A 26,508-nucleotide genomic window follows, 5' to 3' on the forward strand; every position below is an offset into this window, starting at 1 on the left:
TTAAAAAATGACAACCAAGTAACTTTTATGCTCAGGTGATGAAAGTCATGGGATAGCAATATGCACATATACAGATGGCATTAGTATCTCATACACGAGGTACTGCATTGGAGAAGCTGTCATTTGTACTCAGGCATTTCGTGTGAAAAGGTTCCCTACGTGATTACGGCCACATGACAGGAATTTACAGACTTTGAACGCAGAATCGTAGTTGGAGCTAGATGTGTGGGAAATAGCTAGGGAATTCAACATTGCAAGATCCGCAGTTTCCAAAGAGTGCCAAGATTACCAAATCTCAGGCAATACCTCTCACCACGAACAACCCAGTGGCTGACAGCCGAGAGCAGTGGCATTTCCATAGAGTTTTCAACGCCAACAGGCAAGCGACACTGCATGAAATCAATGTAAGACGCATGAAGAGCGTGTCCATTAGTACAGTGCGGCAAAATTTGGCATTAGTGAGCTATGGCAGCAGACGATTGACATGCGTGTCTTTGCTGACAGCATGACATCACCTGCAGTGCCTCTCCTGGGTTTGTGACCATATTGGTTGGACCTTAGGTGACTAGAAAACCGTGGCCCAGTCAGGTAAGTCCTAATTTTGGTCGATAAGTGTTGACGGTAGGGTTCAAGTGAGACGCAGATCGAGTGAAGCAGTGGACTCAATTTGTCGACAAGGCACTGTATGAGCTGATGTGGCTCCATAATAGTGGGGGCCTGTGTTTACATTGAATGGACTGGGTCCTCTGGTCTAACTGATTCAATCATTCAGTCATTCCTGGGCTTCACATTCCCAAACAACGATGGAACTTTGAGACTGACAGTGAACAATATCACCGGGCCACAGTTGTTCACGTTTCATTTGAAGAAGATTGTGGACGATTTGAGTGAATGATTTGGCCACCCAGATCACCCAGCATGAATCCTACTGAACATTTGTGAGACATTGTTACATTTCATTCTGGATTTTCCATTGTTTGAATATATATTAGACATAGTTGAGATGTCAGTTTGTGCAAAAAATCCTGCACCAACAACAGTTTCACAATTGTGGATGCCTATAGAGGCAGTATGGCTCATTATTTCTGCAGGAGACTTCCAACGGCTTGTCGAGCCCATGCCACATCGAGTTGCTGCACTACACCGGACAAACGAGGCCTGACATGATATTAGGAGATGTCTCATGACTTTTGTCACCTCAGTGTAATGTCCAGTGATGTTTTTCAAACTGGTAGTAGCTGGTCTTAAGGCTGTTTAGCTGGTCTTAAGGCTGTTACTTGAAATGCTGGTTTACTGCGTGTAACAAATGTGTCGTGTTTGTGGCTTCTGGGAGGTTTGCAACTAGGTGAGCCTAAGGGAGTTGTAGTAATAACTACACGATATTCATGTTGCACTCCATTAATGAAATAGGAATCAAAAGAGTGGCTGAACCTTGTAACACCTCCGTTTATTTATCCCGACCTGATCTGATCGAATAGCAGCCCAATAATTATTAATGTGGCCGTGTACCTAATGGGGCTGGCAATCGGAATTGATTGCTACGGAAGTTGTTACTTTCCAGTTCGTCCTTCTCAAATGCTGTAATAATGAAATGTCTGGTAACAAGAAAAACACCAACGCAGTTTCACTAATTACGAACCTATATTCGTCTCAAAAACACAAAGAGGAGGAGACAGCCACTGCCTTCGTCATACATATCGAATTACGGCTAATCTCAGCACAGGCTTCTTCATTTTCCATTATCGTCACACGCTAATCCATCACTGCAATCCAAGGTGATGCCGGCGCGGTAGACGCGAAACCAAAATATCGGCACTAGAAATATCACTGATCACTCTCGTAATAATACTTCTTCACTTTCCCGGTATTATTCTAGTACAAAGGAGTCAAACCACGGCGATGGTGACTCTGTTTGTCGTTAAAGCCTTGCATTACAACAACTGGCCTCCACACACCTCTACCCGCAACATGGCACTGGTTCAACTACACACTCGCTCTCGCAACACGACACAATCGATTGTTCGCCCTATCGACCTGTGCCAAGTGCAAATTTATAGTAAGGGCCTACGGACCCCTTACATCCCCGCCCTCGAAAACTTCTTTGAAGCCTCTGGCGTAAAAGAATCGGCAAGGAAATTTAGATTTCATTACCTCTGAACAAAACGCATAGTGTACATAATTAATGAAATTACAATTCACCAAATAATCCCTTGACTCCGGTAGTGGGCTGCCTCCACAATAATATTCTACAAAAGGTTATTACAGCTCACAAACATGACATTGTCCCAAATCACAATTTTTTTATCAAGCAGCAATAATCCTCTATAGTCCATATTGAATGTAACACACAACATACAATCAAAAATTATTACGTGAACACATGACATATGAGTTATTATATTACAAATTAGTTGTTACAGGTTTTACACCCATTCTCAGGTAATTGTCGATATGAAATATGAAGTTCTAGTTATAATACATCAGAAAATACAATGCAAATAAACATTCCCCTTTTTCAAATGTCCGTTTAACAACTAAATGTTCTAAACATGTCTTAATAGGTTTATTCTGGTCCTTGTCGCTCTCACTCCTGACCGGACCTCATCTGGAGTGTCATTCAGTTTTCCGGTCTCTCCGCCTCTTCTATATGCACTGTGTCATTCATTCGCCTATCCCTTCCTCTCTCATGATCTCTTGGTTCTTCACTCCTTCTCCAATCATTTCTCCATTGCTGTTCACCACCATGGTTCCTATACCTATGGCCACCACCTCTTCCTCTATAATCAGACGAATTATTGAAATGATTCCTTTGGTCACTACTTCCCTCTCGGTTTTGATCATTAGCTTGATTGTGTTCCTGTGATCGAACAGATTCCAACTGTTCCAGTATCTCCATCAAGGCCTCCCTATCTTTAATTAGGCTCCTGGATACGGTTTCTTGCATTCTCCGGCTCATTCTTCTTTTTATCGCTGATATCATTATGTCATCATTCAGGGGTTGTTCCAAGGTCTCGTTCAATTCCCACAAATGTTCGGCAAACTCTCTCAACGTTCCTCTCCGTGTATTAAGTGACTTGCGGTGTAGTAGGTTCTCAATTGCTGTACATTGATGACTTTTGGACCAGTATTTCTTCAAGAATTCCCCTTCAAACTGATCATAATTAGTAGTCCCTTCCTTCTTCCTGACTCCCCAAGTGAAGGCCTCACGTTCCACCCTATCTATTGCAAATTGAATCTTGTCTGTGTCTTTGAAATGTGCTGGGAAAACTCCTTTTAACCATTTCATAAATATCATTGGGTGCAACCCTCATTTCGGTTTAAACTTCTGCCCTGTATTATTTTGGACGTACCGATTATCACTTCTCATCAAGTTAACGACTCTACCTTCCCCAACGGTTAAAGTGGCATTGCTAATTCGTTTATCAATTTCTTCTGTCTTGCTCTCCAATTGTTGCACTCCCTGTTGTAATTTCCTGACCTCCATTGCAACCCTCTTGTTATCCTCTTCTCGTTGCACGGCTATAGCATTTCTCAGATTGACAGCCAGTTGGTTTTGCCTATCTCCTATCCCCTTAACCGCATCATTGCATTGTTTCTGCATCTGCGTCACCTCGGCGATTCGATGATTGCAATTTGTTTCCACTTCGGTGATCCTTTCTCCCAATCCGGCTTTAGTTTCTTCAATATCGTCTCCTATCTTTCTTGTTAACTTTCCTTCCATCTTCTCCACGTCTCCCTGGACTTGGTCTATACTCTTCTGTAGCTTACTCTCTCTCTCGTCGATGTCCATCTTCAATCGTTCTTGTAACTCCTGCATTTCCTTCTTCAGTTTATATTCTATCTTCATTTGCGATGTTTTGATCTCTTGTGCTATAGTTTCCTTAAATGACTTTTCTAAGCTTTCTTTGGTTTCTTGTAAATCTTCCTTAAATGATTTTCGGAATATTTCAAACCTTTTTCTAGTTTCTTGTAAATCTTCCTTTAATGATTCCTTGGTTTCCTTTATCAAGTCTGCCAACATCGACCACATATCTGCACCCTCTGAAACTGACTTATTTCTCGTCGTTTGTCCCGGTGTCTCGGGGTAACTAGTTGAATGTGCTAATGGGCTTTCTAATGACAATCCATAATCACTGATTCCTGAATCATCTCTGTCTTCCTGTCCTATCCCTTTCCTTTCAACTACTGCCTCACAAACCTGCTTATCTTCAGTAGACATGTTTGGTTTATTTTTAATGCACAGGCAAGTAATATAAAATAGCCCCTAGTAACCCAAAACACTCCAAATTACCGCGAAACTAATCAAACAGTAACTGCAGTATCTTCAGTTAATTCCAAAATTGATACAATAAATATGAATACTGAACATAACGACTCTCAAAACCTAATAATTTCAAATATCAATTTTCACATACACAGTTTATGTAAAATGTTTTAAATAAGATAAATCATACCATTCATTAAATCTATAAATGTAAAATCTCCAAAAACAATGAGCATATCTGTATAATCACCATTTAGACAGCGCAGCAAGCATCAATAAGTATGCTCTATTTCAGAGTATGTTTCGCAAACTTTTTGAAAATTACTGTAATTGGGCACTTCTCCTAAGGTGAAACACAGTTTAAAACTGTTTATTTATCGTGAACACAGTATACTGCAATTTAATGTTATGCTAACCAGTTGTCTTCACTCACCAACTGACGTCACCACGAGTCGCGATGTTTTGATGTTTGAAGTGGGCGTGGCGCTGTACTGCCGCCGGAGCCGTGTGAAGTCACGCTGAAGATCTGTGGCGAGTCGTCGTAGTTCTCAGTCGGCCCCTCCGTGGCACTGCAGGTGGGCGTGGTTTGTAGTTCGGCCGCTAGATGCCGGGTTGGCGCTCGGTGTCTCGAAGTCACGCTGAAGATCTGTCAGTGTAGTGCGTCTGCGCCTGACCTACTCCTTGCACAGGTAGTTGGGATGACGTGGGAAATCACCTCGCGGATCGAAGCTCTTTGGCGCAGCTGCTGCACGGGTCTGCGTGACGTCACTCAACAATTGCGTCGCCACATAAATTGTCGCCTGCATAACAGTTTATGGGTCCACATGAAGTTGCTCGATTTTCATTATTCAAAAAGTAATATCGATCATAACATTACTACTAAACACTTCTTTAAAGCTTTTGTGACGAATTCTTGGCTCGTTTTGTCGTGGTAATGTTCACACGTGTCTTTCTTTGGTGTTCACTTTTCACAGTTTTTCGTGCAGATTTACGCGTTTGCACATTATAACACAGTTTATCGACACTATTACTCTTATCTAATATGGCAAGAAAAAAACAGTTTATTCACAATCATAAGATGCTGTTACTTCGTATTGTTTAAAATGCACTGTTTCTTGTCGCGATTTTAAAGTTTATGCTCTGTCTTGATCCGAAATTGAAAAAAAAATATTTTCTCGCGTTAAGCAAGATAAAATTACCTATTGTTCTTTACAATTCGTCCGAAGATTGCACTTGTCCTTTCACGGTCGCCAAGGTGTAACACCTCCGTTTATTTATGCCGACCTGATCTGATCGAATAGCGGCGCAATAATTATTATTAATGTGACCGTGTACCTAATGGGGCTGGCAATCTGAATTGACTACTATGGAAGTTGTTACTTTCCAGTTCGTCCTTCTCAAATGCTGTAATAATGAAATGTCTGGTAACAAGAAAAACACCAACACAGTTTCACTAATTACGAACCTATATTCGTCTCAAAAACACAAAGAGGAGGAGACAGCCACTGCCTTCGTCATACATATCGAATTACGGCTAATCTCAGCACAGGCTTCTTCATTTTCCATTATCGTCACACGCTAATCCATCACTGCTTCCAACACTGCAATCCAACACTGCAATCCAAGGTGATGCCGGCGCAGTAGACGCGAAACCAAAATATCGGCACTAGAAATATCACTGATCACTCTCGTAATAATACTTCTTCACTTTCCTGGTATTATTCTAGTACAAAGGGGTCAAACCACGGCGATGGTGACTCCCTGTGTCGTTAAAGCCTTGCATTACAACAACTGGCCTCCACACACCTCTACCCGCAACATGGCACTGGTTCAACTACACACTCGCTCTCGCAACACGACACAATCGATTGTTCGCCCTATCGACCTGTGCCGAGTGCAAATTTATAGTAAAGGCCTACGGACCCCTTACAACCTCCACTCTGTTTCTGTATCTCTCTGTTATGATTTGATGCACCATTAATTGACATTTAGTATTAATGTTTTGATAGTAATGAAAATACTTTTGTAGTTTCTGGAATTAGTAATTCTATCCACTGTAGTAAAATTAAGCTAAGTTTGGAAATGTCGCTCTAGAGTGCAATAGAGTTGGCCCATTCACCAATCTGTTTGTGTGAGCCGACTCACACTCACGCCACTGTGGTGAGCATCGGGCTGGTCCGTGACGATATACGTTGAGGAGAGATGCAGTGTGGGCTGAGGCGTAAGGGGAAGGCTGGGGAGGATTGGGTTCAGAACGTGACGCTTTTGAGTGAGTCCTGTGGCCAATAATGTCACTTTATATGGAGATGTGTCCCCTGACAGTAGCTCATTTGTGTGTTTTGTGGTAAATTTATTCTCTAAGACAGTTGTATTAATGAGAAATGACAATGAAATTAGAACACCTCTTTTCGTAATGTCACTTTATATGGAGATGTGTCCCCTGACAGTAATTCATTTACGTGTTTTGTGGTAAATTTATCCTGTAAGACTGTTGTGTTAATGAGAAATGACAATTAAATGGAAACACCTCTTCTCATATTTTGATGAAGCAGAGAACACAGGGCAGCTAAGTACGTAATGTGATATTTCTTACAACTGAAGCAGCCTCACAAAGAATGCCATTTTAGGACAGAACTTATATTTCATTACAGTTTGATTTAAATGTTAAACACAGGATCTCTCCTCTTCTTATTTGGTTTTCGCTAAACCGTCAGTGTTTGATACCACTGTCTTAGTGCTGCAAATTCAGAGACGACCTTCTAAGTTGAAGCCTGTCTGTGAACCTCTGCAGGTAGATTTCGCTCTCTTCAGTGCGGGACAAGGTTGCTCACATGAGTATGCAGACCTGTAAATTTATGTTGAAGAAAATACTTATGAAACTCTGCAAGCTTAATTTTGTTATGAAACCACACATCTGTTACACTATAGGTCTGTAAGTCCTAACTGTAGCCAAGTTTCTACATGACGAACGCAAACTGAAAATCAGCAGAACTGAGCAATGCTTTATCAGTCTGAAAAACACTATGGTAACTTACTCGATGTGCAGGTTCATTTGTCAAGTGTTCCTCATGAAAATCAACATATATTTTCATAGTGAATATGTTGATATAAATTATTCAAATGGTTATTTCTGTGCTCCCACCAAAAAAAAGTAAATGAATAAATAAAATAAAATAAAAAATAAAAAAAATAAAGAAATTAAAAACATACTTTAGCCACATTGCTTAATAGTACTTCCTTTAATTTTTGCACCTCTTCTTCTTGCTGTTTACCTTCCAAGTGTCGTAACTTTTTGCACAGAAGGTATTATAATATCGCTGTAAATTAAATTTTTCATTGTTTTCCGAGTTTGGAAGCACATTAAGAAACCATAGCATATGATAAGAATACAGGCATCCTGCATTGGCGTGCTGTAAATTGACGCCACTGTCTGATCTTCACTTTGAAGTTCCTAACCCAACCATCGTGCTACGTTTCATTGATTTAAAAAGAGTTACTCTCCACTTTAATCTTGCGCTGTGAGAATATACACTCATATCTTAGTCTATACAGTGTCTAACTTTGGTCATTCCTCTGGAGGCAATAAACTTTGTCCTTCTGCTGGACTATGTAATGACGCCTGACCGTCCTGTTTTACTTCAAGTGCTCACTCGCCATGTGGCAAGCGAGTATGAGCAATCTTGTTCACCTAGCCACATCCTGAACAGGACTGCAGTAGAGTATGATAACATAAAGTGTCACCACTTAGCAAGAGTTTTACAAAGGATTAGGGTGCAGGATTGGCAGAAGTGCCAGATTATTGTGAATGTCTTAAGTTTAGTGTAAATATACGTGGATTACACTTTATTGAATCTGATATCTTTACTTGATAAAGGATAGAATTTCATTTTGTTACATGCCATAGTTACTGTGCTGCATCAAATTAAGTAAAACATTGCACAAAATTTTAAAGAGTTTGCAGAGGTAAGAACACATTGTGTAAACTTCTACATCTACATCCATACTCCGTAAGCCACCTGATGGTGTGTGGCGCAGGGTACCTTGAGTACCTGTATCGGTTCTCCCTTCTATTCCAGCCTCGTATTGTTCGTGGAAAGAAGGATTTTCGGTATGCCTCTGTGTGGACTCTAAATCACTCTGATTTTATCCTCATGGTCTCTTCGCAAGATATGCATAGGAGGGAGCAATATACTGCTTGACTCCTCGGTGAAGGTATGTTCTCGAAACTTCAACAAAACCCCGTACCGAGCTACTGAGCATCTCTATGCAGAGTCTTCCACTGGAGTTTATCTGTCATCTCCATAATGCTTTCGCAATTACTAAATGATACTGTAACGAAGCGCCCTGCTCTCTGTTGGATCTTCTCTCTCTCTCTTCTATCAACCCTGTCTGGTACAGATCCCCCACTGGTGAGCAGTATTCAAACAGTGGGCGAACAAGTGTACTGTAACCTACTTCCTTTGTTTTCGGACTGCATTTCCTTAGGATTCTTCCAATGAATCTCAGTCTGGCATCCACTTTACCAACGATTAATTTTATATGGTCATTCCATTTTAAATCACTCGTAATGCCTACTCCCAGATAATTTATGGAATTAACTGCTTCCAGTTGCTGACCAGCTATATTGTAGCTAAATGATAAAGGATCTTTCTTTCTGTGTATTCGCAGCACATTACACTTGTCTACATTGAGATTCAGTTGCCATTCCCTGCACCATGTGTCAATTTGTTGCAGATCCTCCTGCATTTCAGTACAATTTTCCATTGTTACAACCTCTCGATATACTACAGCATCATCCGCAAAAAGCCCCAGTGAACTTCTGATGTTATCCACAAGGTCATTTATATATATTGTGAATAGCAACGGTCCCACGACACTCCCCTGCGGCACACCTGAAATCACTCTTACTTCGGAAGACTTCTCTCCATTGACATGCTGTGTTCTGTTATCCAGGAACTCTTCAATCCAATCACACAATTGGTCTGATAGTCCATATGCTCTTACTTTGTTCATTAAACAACTGTGGGGAACTGTATTGAATGCCTTGATGAAGTCAAGAAACACAACATCTACCTGGGAACCCGTGTCTATGGCCCTCTGAGTCTCGTGGACGAATAGCGCGAGCTGGGTTTCACACAATCGTCTTTTTCGAAACCCATGCTGATTCCTTGTGTATGGTTGATTTTAGCTCATACATTGTTGTGAATGAAACGTGGGTAACATATGAAATATTATTTAAAATTTATAGCAGAATCATATCTCATTTCGTTCTTGAGTTATTGGGTTTTATGTCTGAAGGACAGTCACATGCCACACACTCACTCACATCTTGCAGATAGCAAATCATGGCGTCATAACAATCATCGTATCTCATAATCGATTCAAGAAATCGAAACAAGATTTTTTTGCAAATGATTGCATGCAGTGAGACTTACATGTTCTACCATAAATACTTAAAACTTTTTTGTTCACTGACATATGGAACTAACTCGACCACAGCAATAAGCGGTCAGTGGCTCAGGATGCACTCAGACGTCCATCCACAACGCCTGGGGAATGGCGTAGCAGGACATGTATAATTGCCCACATAAGTGAAAGGGTTAACTGACCCATTTAAGTGAAAATGTACCTCGTCACTTGTAAGCACTATTTAGTGCATTTGAGTCATCTTCGAACCTTTGTGTTGGAAGTCACTGTCATCACCACTATTCCATACAATTGGAATTTTGAATCCAAGTATAACATTTTTCTCATAGCCTTTAGGATAATCTGAGAACTACTTGCAAATCACATTTGACAGAAAGGCAACAAAGGGTTAATGTAAGAGCAAATGCATGCAAACAGTTACTTCTTGGACAGGAAGAACATTTGCCAAGGAGTCGCTCAAGGATTGGTACTGGGTCTGTATCTGTTTCTGTTGTATCTTTTTTTATCTAGTGCCAATCACAGAAGTATACATAAAAAACAAAGTGTATTACAGCTACTTTGTGTCTGTTATTGGGTCTGAGAAATTCAGCCAGAAACATTAGATTTCTGTTTCTTAAAACGAAAACCATCGGAAATATAACACAACAGAGAGTCATGTCTCCTACTATTTAAAAAATTTTTAAGATTTTAACCAGTCTGCCTCTATACATTGATGAACTTTTGATTTTCATCTAGAATAACACCTATATACTGGAAAGTTACCATTGCTACCACAATTCTAGCACTCATCGCAAAGAAGATTTCAAGCTGCGGACACACATTGATTAAAGCTTCATGCTCATACACCATCACATCCAAGACTCAAGATTTATAATAAACTAAAAGGTGGGAATATGTTTACCGTGGAGCTTGGCTCACTGAGATTATGCCTGTACAGCCTTTTAGCAGAGAAGTGGTACAATCCCTCTGAAGAATTTATGGAAGACTAATTGACAGTTTGAAAACAAGGCAAAAAAATACATTTCTATGTACATTTAAAAATGCTATTGCGTCTGTTGTAGCATGATACGTCTGTAAAAATATTGCAACTTTTCAATGTGTGCTTCAGTAGCTTGTTATTGTATTGTAACTAATTAGAATCATAACTGGTACTGCAGTAATGCCTACAAACTAACATCATGTGTTTCATTCTTTTGCATTTACTTTTTTTCTATAAAAAGGGCACTTGCATTTCTTTTTCAACTTGACTCATATCCTGTATAACAAATCAAACAATTTTAACGTTGTTCATTTTGAGACAGATACATTATATTTACATGTTGATGTGTGGATCATCTTAGACCCATGATTACCATTACCTCTCTCACAGTTGTCATATTTTCAGATGTCCTCACATTTTTATTTCCACCTAACAGCTTCTTATTAATAATAATGTTTCCTGTTATTCCGGAAACTAATCCATTGTAACATCTTTGTGAAGAAATTTCTGCTTCGCTGCAACGACAGGTGCGGCGTTTAGTACTGAGATACACAAACACACAGTGCTCTGTTGTCTGATGTTCCACTGCAACTGAAACGGCACACGGCTCCAATGTTGACATACGTGCTCTTTCCTGATCAACAGTGAATAGCAGTGTGCTAGCCAAATTAAAACCATCTTTTTTTCCATAGGTCTCCCTGTATATTGTCTGACAGCATGTACTGCTTGCTCCCTACTTCTAGCAGGGTGTCACTATGACACGATCCGCCAATCGTTGGCTGACTACTGGTTATAAAAAGCTCCAGAAACCCTGACAGACAGTTGCTCTGGATTTTTACTATGGGAAAATCACCAGAAGCTTGTTTTCTTTCTAAAATTAACTTACAAGACTTGAGATTGAAGCATTACATGTCATCAAGAAACAGTAAACTTACTAATGGAACAACTTATTTGAAATCCAGTGCCAAGAAATTGACTGAGGGGTTGCATATGAAACAGTTACTTGGAAAATGCTATGACCTGCCTGGTCACAAGGAAGTTCATAAAATGGCAGCTCAAAAAATGAAATGTGCTCTCTCACTGTGCATTGAGAAAAATGACATAATTGTGCCTTTCCCAGAGGTACATGATGTTTAAATCTAATGATTCTTTTGTAGTGACCATGTATGCATAAGATGAATTGTGGTATTCCCACCTAGTTCCATGAAAAAGGTGAGGTGTTAATGTCCAATATGTGTGCGTGTGTTACTTAATGTTCCTTAAAACTGTATTTGTTTTCAGTTTAAGACATTTTCTGAACTGGTGATCTTCAAGTCTTTACCTGTCACGGAATTGTACTTGCATAAAAATCCTTTCTGTGGGAATTATAGAGAAGAACAGACTTACACAAGGTTAGTACTGCTTGCTTCTTCTTTATCCCCAATGTGTGCCACGGTGTGCTGAAAAGTAATGTTTCCAATTTTTTTTTATTCTGCTCTTAGACTCAGTTGAGGTATTACACTTCATGCATATTACTTCGTTGATGCAAGTTGCAACTCTCTGAATTGTAGTGTGTAACATGGCGGTGTGTAACGTAAGTATGCCAGTGCGTGAGAAACAATTCACAAAACTGAAAGCACAAATTAAAGAGTTCGTCCACACATGACCACTCTCTCCTTCAGCGTGACACCAGACCACACACAAGTGCTGTGAAATCTGCAACAATTTGACACCGTGTGTTCACTGTAAATGATCATCCTCTATACAGTCCTGACTTGGCCCCTTCGAATTTTCATCTGTTTCCAAAGCTTATAGAACAGCTTTGAGGACTTCACTGTGATAGTGATGAAACAGTGCACGTAGAGGTGAGGTCAACAAAGTCTAACATTTTACAGTGATGGTATCAACTAACTGGTATGTCATTTGGAGAAATGTGTTTGTCGCCAGGGTGACTGTGGCAAGAAATAAATATGTAGACACGAAGAATGAAGATGTAGAAAGTTATAAAAGTTTGTTTTATTAAAAAGCTGTAAGAGATTAACATAAAAAAATTGGAGGCATTACCTTTCAGCACACCTTCATACTATTAAAATAAAAAATGTAATTTGTGGTTTGTTTTATTTTCATGTAGATGTGGAGCTAACTTTTATAACAGATTTATATTTGAAATATATCATCAGTGCATGTGAGTTAAGACTAGTTGAGGTAGTATAAGTAGATCTGTGACAGCTCGCAGCACTATTGTCAGCTTTCAATTACCAAGCGCTGCTGGCTGCAGCAAAAACAATAGCCATCTACAAAGCTGTGACAGCACTGATGCATTTCCACAGATATGATTACAAAATCATGTTGGGTTATTGGTCGAGGCAGGGCCACACAGCTACCAGATCCAATCCACTGCAATTGGCAGCAATCAATTTATTCTGTCTCAACTATAGGCTGCTCTTACAAGGGGTCTAATGGGCCAGCCTCCTTCAATTTTCGTTATACTCATAAGACTTGAAGGTAGCTGCTGGACATTGATTTCGAAAGCAGTATAATGTAGTTCTCAAAAACCCTGGAAATATTTGGCTGCAATTTTCCAAGTACTATTACAGCAAAACTTTTCTGCTGGTCTATTCAGATTGCTTGTAGCCACATAATCTATTGGGTCTTGTGTTATGTGCCATGATTGGCAGTCACCAACGAATGAGAAGTTGGCTGCTGTTTACCAAATGCTGGACGTCGGCTGCGTGGCGGCAGTTACTCACCGGTAGTGCTCGTACCTTATGTTGACAGTGCGGTCTGTTGGGCTCTGATTGCTGGGGCAAGCCCGAGTCCATCCTCACTGTTCATGTTATTAGGGTGTTTAAGTATTTAAATAGCCTCTCCGATTTTGCGTTTCGTCATACCTGGCTGCTTGGCCAACACACAGGCTTTGCTGAATTTTTCGTGGATGACACGTTTGCTATATGGCCTCATGGTGAAACGGAGCTACACAAGTTCCACGAATATTTGAGCAACGTGCATGGGAAGATACAGTTCACGCTCGAAGTAGAGAAGAATGGTGCAATACCATTTCTAGACGTCAAAGTATACAGGAGAACGGAGGGCACACTGGGGTACAGAGTATATCGCAAGCCTACACATACAGACAGGTATCTGCACGCCCATTCCTACCACCACCCAGCGCAGAACAACTCTGTCATCCATTCTTTGGCAATCCTTGCGCCTATGTGATGCTCAAATCATTACACCTGAGCTTAAAAAGCTACACACAATGTTTCTAGCCAATGGCTACAGCCATAGGTTGATCCACACAACCTTGTCAATGAACACAAGTAAGAAAGATAAGCAAAAAATAGACAAACTGCAGCCAACAGTGCGCTTACCTTATGTGAAAAATGTTACTGACCAAATAGACAAACACCTTCATCACGTTGGGGTGCAGCCTGTCTTCTATGGTGGTCGCAGGATCCAGGACGTGCTAGGCTCCACTAAGGACAAAGTGGATGCATTACACACTGCAGGCGTTTACAAACTGGAATGCAAATGTGGAGAGGCATACATCGGCGACACTGGTAGGCCAATAACAACGCGCATTCAGAAACACAAGTGCTATATTTGTCTAGGGCAACACAACAAATCTGCAGTGGCAGAACATCAGCAAGACTGTGGAAAAGAAATAAAATTCAATGAAGCCTGTGTGTTGGCCAAGCAGCTGGTTATGACAAAACGGAAAATCAGAGGGGCAATCAAAATACTTAAAACACCCTAATAACATGAACAGGGAGGATGGACTCAGGCTTGCCCCATCTTGGTTGCCAGCAATCAGAGCCCAACAGACGGCACTGTCAACACAAGGCACGAGCACTCCCAATGAGTAACTGCCGCCGCGTGGCTGACGTCCAGTATTTGGTAAACAGCAGCCCACTTCTCATTTGATGGTGACCGCCAATCATGGCACATAACACGAGAGCCAATAGACAACAGATATTGTGTTCTTCCTCCACCGTAATAACCTATTAAAATAAAGTTCCCTCTCCTTCTTAAGTGACCAATGAAACTAACTACCCTTTTAAAATTATGACATAATGTCTTGCACAGGGAACAGTAACAACAAAATATAAAGGACACTGCATAGCTAGAACGCACCATTAGACCAAGAATAAGGCCGCTGCAACTGTGGCCAAAACATTGGTTTTTCTCCAGCAGCAGTAGTTTTATGCATTATGACGTGGTACAATACCCAGAAAACTTTTATGTTGATAAATCAGCTTTTATTGTATGCTTGCCTGCATAGTAGTGTATCGAGCTGATACTAATCTCACACTAAACTTGGACTTCACACAATTCTTAACATGTCCGTTATATATATTATTGTATTTTCATTGGCAGCTCTCGTTTATTACTCAGAGACCCTCCTTCACAGTCCAAGCAATGTTGGTAGCTCCACGTGTAACCTCCTGTGACAGAGAGACATTTACTGGCAAACTCCAACCAGGAGTACATCAAGCAAATTGTAAAATACAAAACAAATATTTGAACTAATACTGAATACCAGATACACAAAATGACACATTTCTGTGATATTTAAATATCATAATATTTATTATAAAATTAACAACAGACAATCTTTTTATTTTACAGATGACATGGTTACAGAAAACTTCACACACCTGTAGCACTTTTAAAAAATTTTTATTCGGTGTAATTCTGTCCCCTCCAAGTGTCTGGATTTTTCCCATTTTTATACAGGTCATCAGCTTGCTACATTAATTTGATGTACTCTTTAAATTAATTTCAATTTATAATTAGATTTAAAATCGAGAGGTATATCTGTTGTTCTGACATTTTCAAAGTAGAAATTTGTATGGGCACCAAGAACTTAAAAGTTTTGTAGCCTGGCCCCAAATATGTAACCCACATATGTAAGATTTAATTCTAAGATGCAATGACTTTAAGCGCCTAGCTGTAACATGAGTCTAGATATTGGATCTTTATAAGTGATGTTACTGAATGGATACACCAACCATTTTTAAATGCTGTTGCCATATATGTTGTATTTTAATGAGGCAGCTCTTTTGAAACTGTGTTGTATCTAATGTTTTACTTCAGGAAAATAGCTGCCAAATAATATTAATATTGTTGTTTACATTCCAGCGTTGTCAGAGCGAACTTCCCCCATCTCATTAAATTGGTAAGTTACAAAGTATGCATGACCTTTTAACTTTAGTTCTTCTTACTTTAGATTTTAGAAGCCCTTAAGAATTTCTTATCTCACCAATAATGCATCTATTAGTGACAAATCGAGCCACTTTCAAAGATTCTGAGTATAAGTAATTGCCCATTTATAGTGTTATTTCTTACTTTTACTTTAATTCTTTTATCGATTACAATATGAAGCATATTTGAAAAGGAAAAACCGTCGTGGCACGGGAGGGGGGAAGGTCCGTTATGCATTGCCAGTTACCAGGTCTAGGGGTACAGAATTCCTGTGAGCATTGTTGTAGTTGTTGTGGTCTTCAGTCCAGAGGCTGGTTTGATGCAGCTCTCCATGCTACTCTATCCTGTGCAAGCTTCTTCGTCTCCAAGTAACTACTGCACCCTGCATCCTTCTGAATCTGCTTAGTGTATTCATCTCTTGGTCTCCCTCTATGATATTTACTCTCCACACTGCCCTCTAATATTAACTTTGTGATCCCTTGGTGCATCAGAACAAGTACTACCAACTGATCCCATCTTCTAGTCAAGTTGTGGCAAAAATTCCTCTTTTCCCCAATTCTCCTCATTAGTCACACCCATCTAATTCTCAGCACTCTTCTGCAGCACCACATTTCGAAAGCTTCTATTTTCTTCTTGTCTAAAATATTTATTGTCCATGTTTCACATCCGTACATAGCTGCACTTCTTGACACTTAAACCTAAACTCGATGTTAATAAATTTCTCTTCTTCAGAAACGCTTCTCATTCCATTGCCAGTCTACATTGTATAACCTCTTTACTTTGGCCATCATTAGTTATTTTGCTCCCCAAATGGCAAAACACCTCTACTGCTTTTAAGTGTGTTATTTCCTAATGTAATTATCTCAGCATCACCTGATTTAATTAGACTAATTCCATTATCCTCGTATTGTGTTTGTTGATGTTCATCTTAGATCCTCCTCTCAAGACACTGCCCATCTCGTTCAACTGCCCTTCTGTGTCTGACAGAATTACAATGTCATTGGCAAACACCAAAAGTTTTTATTTCTTCTCCATGGATTTTAATTACTGCTACAAATTTTTCTTATGTTTCCTTTATTGTTTGCCCAGTATACAGATTGAATAACATAGGGGATAGGCCACAACCCTGTCTCACACCCTTCCTAACCACTGCTTCCCTTTCATGCCCCTCAACTCTTATAACTGCCATCTGGTTTCTGTACAAATTGTAAATAGCCTTGTGCTCCCTGTATTTGACCCCTTCCACCTTCAGTATTTGGAAGAGAGTATTCCAGTCAACATTGCCAAAAGCTTTCTCTAAGTCTACAAATGTTAGAAATGCAGGTTTGCCTTTCCTTAATCTATCTTCTAAGATAAGTCGTAGGGTCAGTATTGCTTCACGTGTTCCAACATTTCTACGGAATGCAAACCGATCTTCCACAAAGTCAGCTTCTACCAGCTTTTCCATTCGTCTGTAAAGAATTCGTGTTAGTATTTTGCAGCTGTGGCTTATTAAACTGATTGTTCAGTAATTTTCACATCTGTCAACACCTGCCTTCTTTGGGATTGGAATTATTATATTCTTCTTGAAGTCTGAGAGTATTTCACCTGTCTCATACATCTTGCTCACCAGATGGTAGAGTTTTGTCAGGACTGGCTCTCCCAAGGCCGTCAGTAGTTCCAATGGAATGGTGTCTACTCCGGGGGCCTTGTTTCGACTCAGGTCTTTCAGTGCTCTGTCAAACTCTTCACGCAGTATCGTATCTCCCATTTCATCTTCATCTACCTCCTCTTCCATTTCCATAATATTGTCCTCAACAACATCGCCCCTGCATAGGCCCTCTATATACTCCTTCCACCTCTCTGCTTTCCCTTCTTTGCTTAGTACTGGGTTTCCATCTGAGCTCTTGATATTCATGCAAGTCTTTCTCTTTTTCCAAAGGTTTCTTTAATTTTCCTGTAGACAATATTTATCTTACCCCTAGTGAGAAAAGCCTCTACATCCTTACATTTGTCCTCTAGCCATCCCTGCTTAGCCATTTTACACTTCCTGTTGATCTCATTCTTGAGACGTTTGTATTCCTTTTTGCCTGCTTCACTTACTGCATTTTTGTATTTTCTCCTTTCATCAATTAAATTCAGTATCTCTTCTGTTACCCAAGGATTTCTACCAGCCCTCATCTTTTTACCTACTTGCTGCTCTGCTGCCTTCACTATTTCATTCCTCAAAGCTACCCATTCTTCCTCTACTGTATTTCTTTCTCCATTCTTGTCAATTGTTCCCTAATTCTATCTCTGAAATTCTCTACAACCTCTGGGTCTTTCCGTTTATCCCGACCCCATCTTCTTAAATTCCACCTTTTAGCAGTTTCTTCAGTTTTAATCTACAGTTCATAACCAATAGATTTTGGTCAGAGTCCACATCTGCTTCTGGAAATGTCTTACAATTTAAAACCTGGTTCCTATATCTCTGTCTTACCATTCTATAATCTATCCGAAATCTTCCAGTGACTCCAGGCTTCTTCCACGTGCTGTATGCAAAATTCTACCAGACGGCTTCCTCTCTCATTCCTTACCCCCATTCCATATTCACCTAATTTTCCTTCTCTTCCTTTTTCTACTGTCGAATTCCAGTCCCCCATGACTATTAAATTTTCATCTCCCTTCACTCTCTGAATAATTTCTTTTATCTCATCGTACAGTTCTTCAATCTCTTCGTCATCTGTGGAGCTAGTTGGCATATGAACTTGTACTGCTGTGGTAGGCTTCATGTCTATCTTGTCTACACTATTGCATTCACTATGCTGTTTGTAGTAGCTTACTAGTGCTCTTATTTTTTTATTCATTATTAAACCTACTCCTGCATTGCCTCTATTTAATTTTGTATTTGGAACCCTGTATTCACCTGACCAGAAGTCTTGTTCTTCCTGGCACCAAACTCCGCTAATTCCCACTATATCTAACTTTAACCTATCCTTTTCCCTTTTTAAGTTTTCTAAACTACCTGCCCGAGTAAGTTATCTGACATTCCATGCTCCGATCCGTAGAACAACAGTTTTGTTTCTCCTGATAATGACTTCCTCCCAAGTAGCCCCTGCATGGAGATCCGAATGGGGGACTATTCTACCTCCAGAATATTTTACCCAAGAGGACACCATCATCATTTAACCATATAATAAAGCTGCATTCCCATGGGAAAAATTATAGCTGTAGTTTCCCCTTGCTTTCAGCCATTCACAGTACCAGCACAGCAAGGCCAGTTTGGTAGGTGTTACAAGACCAGATCTGTCAGTCATCCAGACTGTTGCCCCTTGCAACTAGTGAAAAGGCTGCTCCCCCTCTTCAGGAGTCACATGTTTGTCTGGCCACTCAATAGATACCCCTCCGTTGTGATTGCACCTACGGTACAGCTATCTGTATCGCTGAGGCACGCAAGCCTCCCCATGAATGGCAAGGTCCAAGATTCATGGACAAGGAATTCATGTAGCATTATAGGTGTGAAATTTTCTGTACCCTCATTATCTGTAAATGAGGTAGCATGTGTTCAGCAAATTTAATTATTATTTTAGTATGATTAAATAGGGCAAGACTTGTCCAAAAAGTTATTACTTGTGTTTAGATGGTCTCCTATACAGTTCTAAATATTTGTTTTGTATTTTATTATTTGTCTGAAGTACTTTTTGGAAGGCATGCAGCAGATAAAATTTAACAGCAGCGATCTCTGTGTTACAGTACCTGCTACATGGGGCCCCCAACACAATATGGATTCCCGAGGTGGACCTCAGAGTATGCCATCCTAGCATAATTCCTTGCATAAATGAGAACAAATGAATAATTCATATAATACTGCATTATAAGGGAACAAAAAGTTTCCATTTGAGGGCTTTGATTCAGCATATGTGCAACATAGCATGACTCCATTGTGAATGTATAAACACTGACTTGTAAACAAGGAATTAATGTGGCATTTGTGTCTTTCTGATGTGAGGGTGGTAAATGTGAAAACGTGTGCTATGGTAGTATTATTACCAAATACCAGTAGACATCCATCATAGAATGAAGAATGTGTATGGGGGAGCATGCTTGTCGAAAACCACTGTTATGGAATGATGCTTCGTGATAATGCACGTCACCATATTGGAAATTTCATAATGCAGAAGTTATGCCAACTTAACAATGCAAAAGCTATGAGGTATGCTCAAACAAACACCCTATGGTCCTTATCTCTTTCCATGCTATTATCATGCCTTCGATCCCTTAAAAAAGGCATCATAGGGTCGACAGTTCTTGTCAGATAAGGATATCCAGCAGGTCGTTACAGACCTCTTCGTGCAGCTGGACACAGTGTTTTACCAAAAGGGTATCATCAACCTGTTACATCGGTGGGATGATTGTATTGATGCTCTCAGTGATTTTGCCTGGTTGGCATACCGACTGTGGACTTCATGGGCTTCGAACAGAAACTTTTTGATTGTAAAGGCTCATGGATATTCAGAAATTATGAAAGTATTTTAATCGGTGTGTGCTAGAAGAATAAGAAATCACTGAAACACCATCATTGTGGATTTTAGTATTGAAAATGTTGAAGAACAAAGCTGCAGTAATCTGAGTGATAAACCAAACAGGTACTAGTCTGACTTTGATGTGTGTAACACTGTTGTTGCTTTGAAAATCTGGTAAAGTGAAGACATTAGCTGAGAAGGAAATACTAATCGTTATAATTTTGGTAATTAGTCTTGGCAGAACTTTGCAACTTCCACAGGGCAACCATTGTGAAGAATATTGAATGTACAAGAAGAGGAAAAATTCAGACCATGTTGTTATGCCCTGAGGTGCTGCAGTACAGTGTTCAAGGCTGAGCAACTCTGCAACAAAAAAGAACACAAGACTCTTGTGTTCATTTTGAATTTTATTGTACAGCTGAAGATTGCATTAATAGCTTCTTTTCTAGAGTGAGTTGACAGATTTATCAAAAGTGGATTTGGAATACCATAATTGAGCGGTGTTCACTTTACATATAAATCGTTTTCAGTTATGTGAACTCTGCATTAATTGGAAGTCAGATTAATGGTTAACTGATACAACAAGAAAGTGTATAATGATTCATTAGCTGAGCTTTAAAGATTGTTAAAATAATTAATATTGCCTTAACAGAATGTATAAGAATGAACTTTACATAGAACTGTAATCCACAAGAAGTCTTCAAACATTCGACGTGAGAGCAAAATTGTAATAACCATTGTTCTGCAGTAATAACTAGTCACTATTAAATACAAAGAAGATTGTCTGAAAATTTAATGTATGTTTAATGGTCATGAGACAGGAAGTATCAAATTTGAAGCCAAAGGTACATATAGAAGCTCCGCACATATTATCTGCGTGACAGGCGAGTAACTCATTTTGCAAGAGAAATTGTTTAGGGCAGTGGTGACAGAGAATGCAGTGAGCATGCTGCACTTGTCTAGCGACAATTCGCATCCAGCCATTCAAAATATCAGTGGGAGCCGGCGCAGTGGGCATCCAGCAATTGCTGAACTCATTTAACCTCTACAGATGAGTAGCTGATGTGGCCCATACCATCTTTTATTGGGGTTCACTTTGTCAATACCTGGTGGGTTCTGTTTGGATAAGAGATCTTTTATTATTCAGTGGGGTATTTATTTCAGTTCATGCAGTGGCCTGAATAGGTCAATTTCAGTTTACACAGTTACCTTCTTTAGAAAATTTCAATTTCAGCAATGAACCTGTTCAGTGAACTTCATTAGGTTATAGGTGACTTATATAAAAAGGAGCAGCATTTACTATTGTAAGTTCTTGATTATTGTGAGTACCAATTCTGCAAGTCTTTTTAATTATTATTTGTATGGGGAGTAATGATCATAGCACTCACAGTGGAAAAACAAACAAGTGTTTAAAAAATTATATAGGCATTGTCAAACCTGGCAGCAAGACTGAATGAAGGATTTTCCCACACAACAGATTTTGTAAAATGGAAGAAAGATTTTCTCAAATAGACAAGAGATTCTCTCAAATGCGTGGAAGACTTTCTAGCGTAGATGATAAATTGGATGATTTGGGTTCACTACTTCATGATGTGCAATGTATCTGAGATAATGCCACTTAACAATCACCAGCAGAACTAGAATCACAATCACTTTGTTCACAGTGATTAAAACTAACCTCTATGAGTAGACTCTAGACATAAAAATTTCAGTTTCAACACTGAAAGCAAACCATAATTTTCTGCTATCACTGATTACCTGAAACTTTTCTCACACTGGCTACATGAGCTGCTGTGTTACCAACTAATGAGCGGCCCTGATTGGTACTTCATTACAGGTCATAGGTATCACAGGCACTTTTCAAACAAAACAAGAATTATAGGAAGAAAAACAAGCACAAATAAAATATTCAATCCGATAATGAAAATTATGTGGCAAAGTATTAGAAATAAAAAAAATTACATTTCAACCAATTAATAGAATATATATAATAGTCAAAGCTATTTTGATTGGATTTAGAAATAAATAAATTTCTTCACATTTGACTAGATTCAAACCAATGACCTTCCACTCATCAAGTTAGCATTCTAAATATTGCAATACACCACTACTCTGTTTTATGTTCTGACTTTGCTGACCCAGTCACAACAAGGAATTGTAGTCATAAAAATGTTCAGTTTCATGCAATGTCATTTGAAGCTTATCTAATGTAAAGCCGTCTCTGTGATTATAACAAATGTATTGTCACACTGAATCATGTCTTGTGCAAAATGATGCAGTACGTGTTTGGTTAGTGCTCTGTTTGAAACTTGTGTATTTCATCAGCATCAGAGAGTGTGTGTGTGTGTGTGTGTGTGTGTGTGATGCAATGTGAAATGAAAGGGGCACTGGGGCTCACCCAGGATTTGGAATCCACACGCATTAAGAAATCCAGACAAGGAATTGGGAGTGGACTGACCAATTGATGCAATAAGGCAACGGCAAAATGGTTCAATCATGGCGTTGAGCACTCTGATTGGTCGAAACCACCTCTAATGCATGAAGTGTCAACTATCAAGTAATTTTAATCAGACTTCAGTTCAGATCCTCAGGCAGTGAAAGAATCGATTCCAATAAAGATTTCATAGAGGATAAATTACTCTCTACTGTTACTATTTTACAGGCCAAAATTGGAACCTCATTAATGATTTGGATACAAGATCTGCTCCACAGAATTCACATATCAGTAATTACCTAAACTTGGGTTGTCAGAGGTGATGTAAGCAAACAATAAGAGAATTTAAATTTTGGTACAAAGAAGTGTGTGCTGTGTATGAAAACATATTATTAATTTAAGAAGACATTTGAATCAATCGCTTCAAGAAGGCCATTTATCCGCCACAGTAAAATTTTCAGGAGAAAGAAAAAACAGTTTGAATTACAAAAATGAAGTGTAAAATGTCGTGCTTTATATTTAGACTATAGAGTAGAATATTTAACACAACGTAACCATAAAATCATGTGCTAAAACAATACGTGACCTGTGTTACAGCAGAGCAACCAATGTGGAGATATGGCCTTTTCAAGTGGGATTGTTTTTATGAAAAATAATATTCTACAAATAATTGATAACTTGCAGCTGTTTCAAGTAGATAAGTGATAAAAATATAAGTAATAAAAACTGAGATATGATGCATATGTTGGCAGGATTTTTATTACACAATCTATGTAGTTTAGAACAGTACAGAACAGAAAAACTGTTAATCATCAAAAGTCTTCTTCATGCTCATTCAAGGTGTTCATAGGTCACTCACAAAGTTAATTGTGGAACTCTAATTTATCATCTGGTATGAACTGAATCAGTTTCCTAATGTCTGCAATTTTTTTCATGTTGATTGGAAGTTTTCCTTTGTATGCAAAAGTGCTTGGTAGTCCAGGCGTAGACCCCACAGGCTTCCTTTTAAAAAAATAAAAATAAAAAAAAAAGTCTCCTTGCTGCAAGCCTTTCATCCACTGGTGTGTTTTCAACAAACCATGTTTAGTTGCACAATATTCACGTGAAATTTTGGCCAATGATTTCCTTGATATGCCTGACTTTTTACATTGTTTAGGCCACCATGCCTTAAAATCAATGGTGTCACTAGTTCGCCCTGGATGAACTTGGAAATTAGAAACTGCTCTTTGTATTAGTGTGTTGATTTTGTCTGGAGTATATATTCAGTCAGTCTTGCAAATATGTCTCTTTGCTGTGACAAAAGCTCTATCAAAAGGCAGGAAAGAATCTCCTCTGATTGGAAAAGAATGAATAATCTATTCAAACGTGCAGCTAAAAAAATCTGGCCATAGTGTTGTTTTTAGTTTGACCATGGCATCTATCTGAGAAGATATATAGCTCTGTCACCTCTTTGGGGATATTTTCCTGAAAATACTTGTTTAGCAATGAGCAGACTTCATTGGGTCCTTTACTAGCCTGTCTTTCATGGTATTAGAAAACCATTGCCTTATCATCCCACAAGTTGACAATGCAAAATACAGAAACCCACAGTAGTCTATAATAAAATACTTCCTGCACTGGAATATCAGGCATTGGGATGTTCTGCATGTAGTCAGTACAGTGTGTTAACTGTAAGATGGCAGAGTTGTGAGGGGAGTGCGGGGAGAGGAGGAAGCAAGCATTGGCTGGTGAGGGGAGAGGAGCCGTTGGGGGGGGGGGGGGGGGGGGGAGGGGGGGAGTGACAAGGCACATCTACCAGTTGCAGTGCTGGCACTACAAACTGCGCGTCATACTTACATGAAAGGCTTGGAAGTAAAACTCGCTTTAAATGTTGTTCGTAAATGAAACTGAAATCGTCAAGTACGTTAAAATCTATATATATAAAAATGAATGTATGTATGTTTGCCTACTATGCGCTCACAAACCATTCATCCGATTGCAATGAAACTTTGGTGAGTTGTTCTCCGAACACCGGAAAAGAGTAATGGAAGCAATTTTTTCTGCTCCCTTTCCCTTTCGCAGCATTCAGTCACATGCAATATAATTTTGCGAGCATCGCTACATAATACTGGTTTCCTTCTAACCGTAGGCCTACCGGTAGGGGTCGTTGGCGACTCCCGAGATAGGCCAGCAACTGCCTCTTCACTCATTTTGATAATATTTAGCACAACTGCACAATAAAAACAAGCAGAACAGTACAGCACAAAACAATAATGAAGCAGACGACAATGGCTACCTTGTACAACACAGTCAGCTACATAATGTTGGCAGCAGTCGCAACTGCGTCCCTACCGAAGCCTGCCGACGTTTACCGACTTCTACCGATTCAGGACTAGGGAGAGGTCTGTCATCTAAAAGTTTACACACTGTAGTAATGTCTCCTACACTATTGTTTTTTGGCCAAGCTTCATGATTGCCTCAATTTTCTTGTAAAATTTGAACAATGAAAAATCCATATAAGAATATCAACAGTGTAGGAAAAGACATTGCTACTTACCATAAAGAAGATGCATTAAGTTGCAGAAAGGCACAATTAAAAGACACTTACGCAAAGTTTTCAGCCACAGCTGTCATCAGCAGAAGAGAAACAGAGAAACACACAGCATTCATACACACAAGCAAGCACAACACATGCACACATGACCGCCAACTCCCGCAGCTCGGGCCAGAATGCAACTATCACATGAGATGGCAGCTGCAACCTGGAGGGGACGGAGAAGGGGAAGGGGTAGTAGTGTACAGCTGGGGGGACAGAGGAACATTGTCTGGCAGTTTGTGCAAGGACTAGAATGCCAACAGGTGTGGCATCAGCAGATTGTGGGGCTGGGAGGCAGGGAAAAAAGGAGCAAAAAGGAGAGGAACAGAGAAAGATGGGCTGGTACATTGGTAGAGGGCAGCAAAACAAAGAAGCTGGGAGACGAGAATGCGGAGGAGATGATAGGAAAGAGGGTGCAGAAACTCTTCTGTGGAGGGTGTGGGGACAGTATGTTACCATAGGCTGAGGCCGGGATACATGTGGGAGTGGAGATTGTGTTGTAAGGATAATTCTTATCTGCGCAATTCAGAAAAGCTGGTGGTGAAGGGAACAATCCAGAAGGCTTGGGTAGTTAAACAGCCATTGAAATCAAGCATATCATGCTCAGCCACATGTAGTGTCACTAGGTGGTCTGCTTTGGTTGTGGCCACAGTTTGGCGGTGGCCATTCATCCTGGCGGACATCTGGTTAGTAGCTATGCCAATAAAAAAAAAAAAAAAAAAACTGTGCAATGGTTGCAGCAGGGCTAGTAAATAACGTGGCCCAGCCCCTTAAGGGGTAGGATAAACCTGTGACCAGACTGGAATAGCAAGTACAGGTTGGATGTGTTGGGCAGGTCTTGCACATGAGTCTTCAACAGAGATACGATCCTTGTGTCAAGGGGTTGGGATTGGGAGTGGCGTAGGGATGGGTTAGGATATTGTGGAGGTTGGGTAGGTGATGAAACACCACTTTAGGAGGAACGGCAAAGATTTCGGGTAGGGTTTCCCTCCCATCAGGGCATGATGAGAGGTAATCAAAGTCTTGGCAAAGGATATGGTTCAGTTGTCCCAGTCCATGTTGGTCGCAGGGTGACAAAGGGGGCACTCCATTGTGGCCAGTTCTTGGGTGTGGTGGGAGGATTGGGGGTGTGAGGTGAAACAGCATGAGAGATCTGTTTATGGA

At 39.8% G+C, this 26,508-nt stretch overlaps 1 protein-coding gene across 2 annotated transcripts in view; it reads left to right on the forward strand.

The window, feature by feature from the left end:
* Positions 1 to 26,508, forward strand: part of LOC124716963 (nuclear RNA export factor 1-like) — a 155,845-nt gene that overhangs the window by 71,850 nt on the left and 57,487 nt on the right. The window contains exons 10-12 of one of the 2 annotated variants that reach the window (XM_047243562.1): positions 11,952 to 12,061; positions 15,792 to 15,828; positions 19,566 to 19,619. In XM_047243562.1, the coding sequence (XP_047099518.1) occupies positions 11,952 to 12,061; positions 15,792 to 15,828; positions 19,566 to 19,619 (201 nt within the window). The remainder of the gene's footprint in view (positions 1 to 11,951; positions 12,062 to 15,791; positions 15,829 to 19,565; positions 19,620 to 26,508) is intronic. The other variant, XM_047243563.1, reaches the window with a different exon arrangement.

The sequence above is a fragment of the Schistocerca piceifrons genome, chromosome 9 (genome assembly GCF_021461385.2).
Source record: "Schistocerca piceifrons isolate TAMUIC-IGC-003096 chromosome 9, iqSchPice1.1, whole genome shotgun sequence".
In the NCBI taxonomy this organism is placed as follows: Eukaryota; Metazoa; Arthropoda; class Insecta; order Orthoptera; family Acrididae; genus Schistocerca; species Schistocerca piceifrons.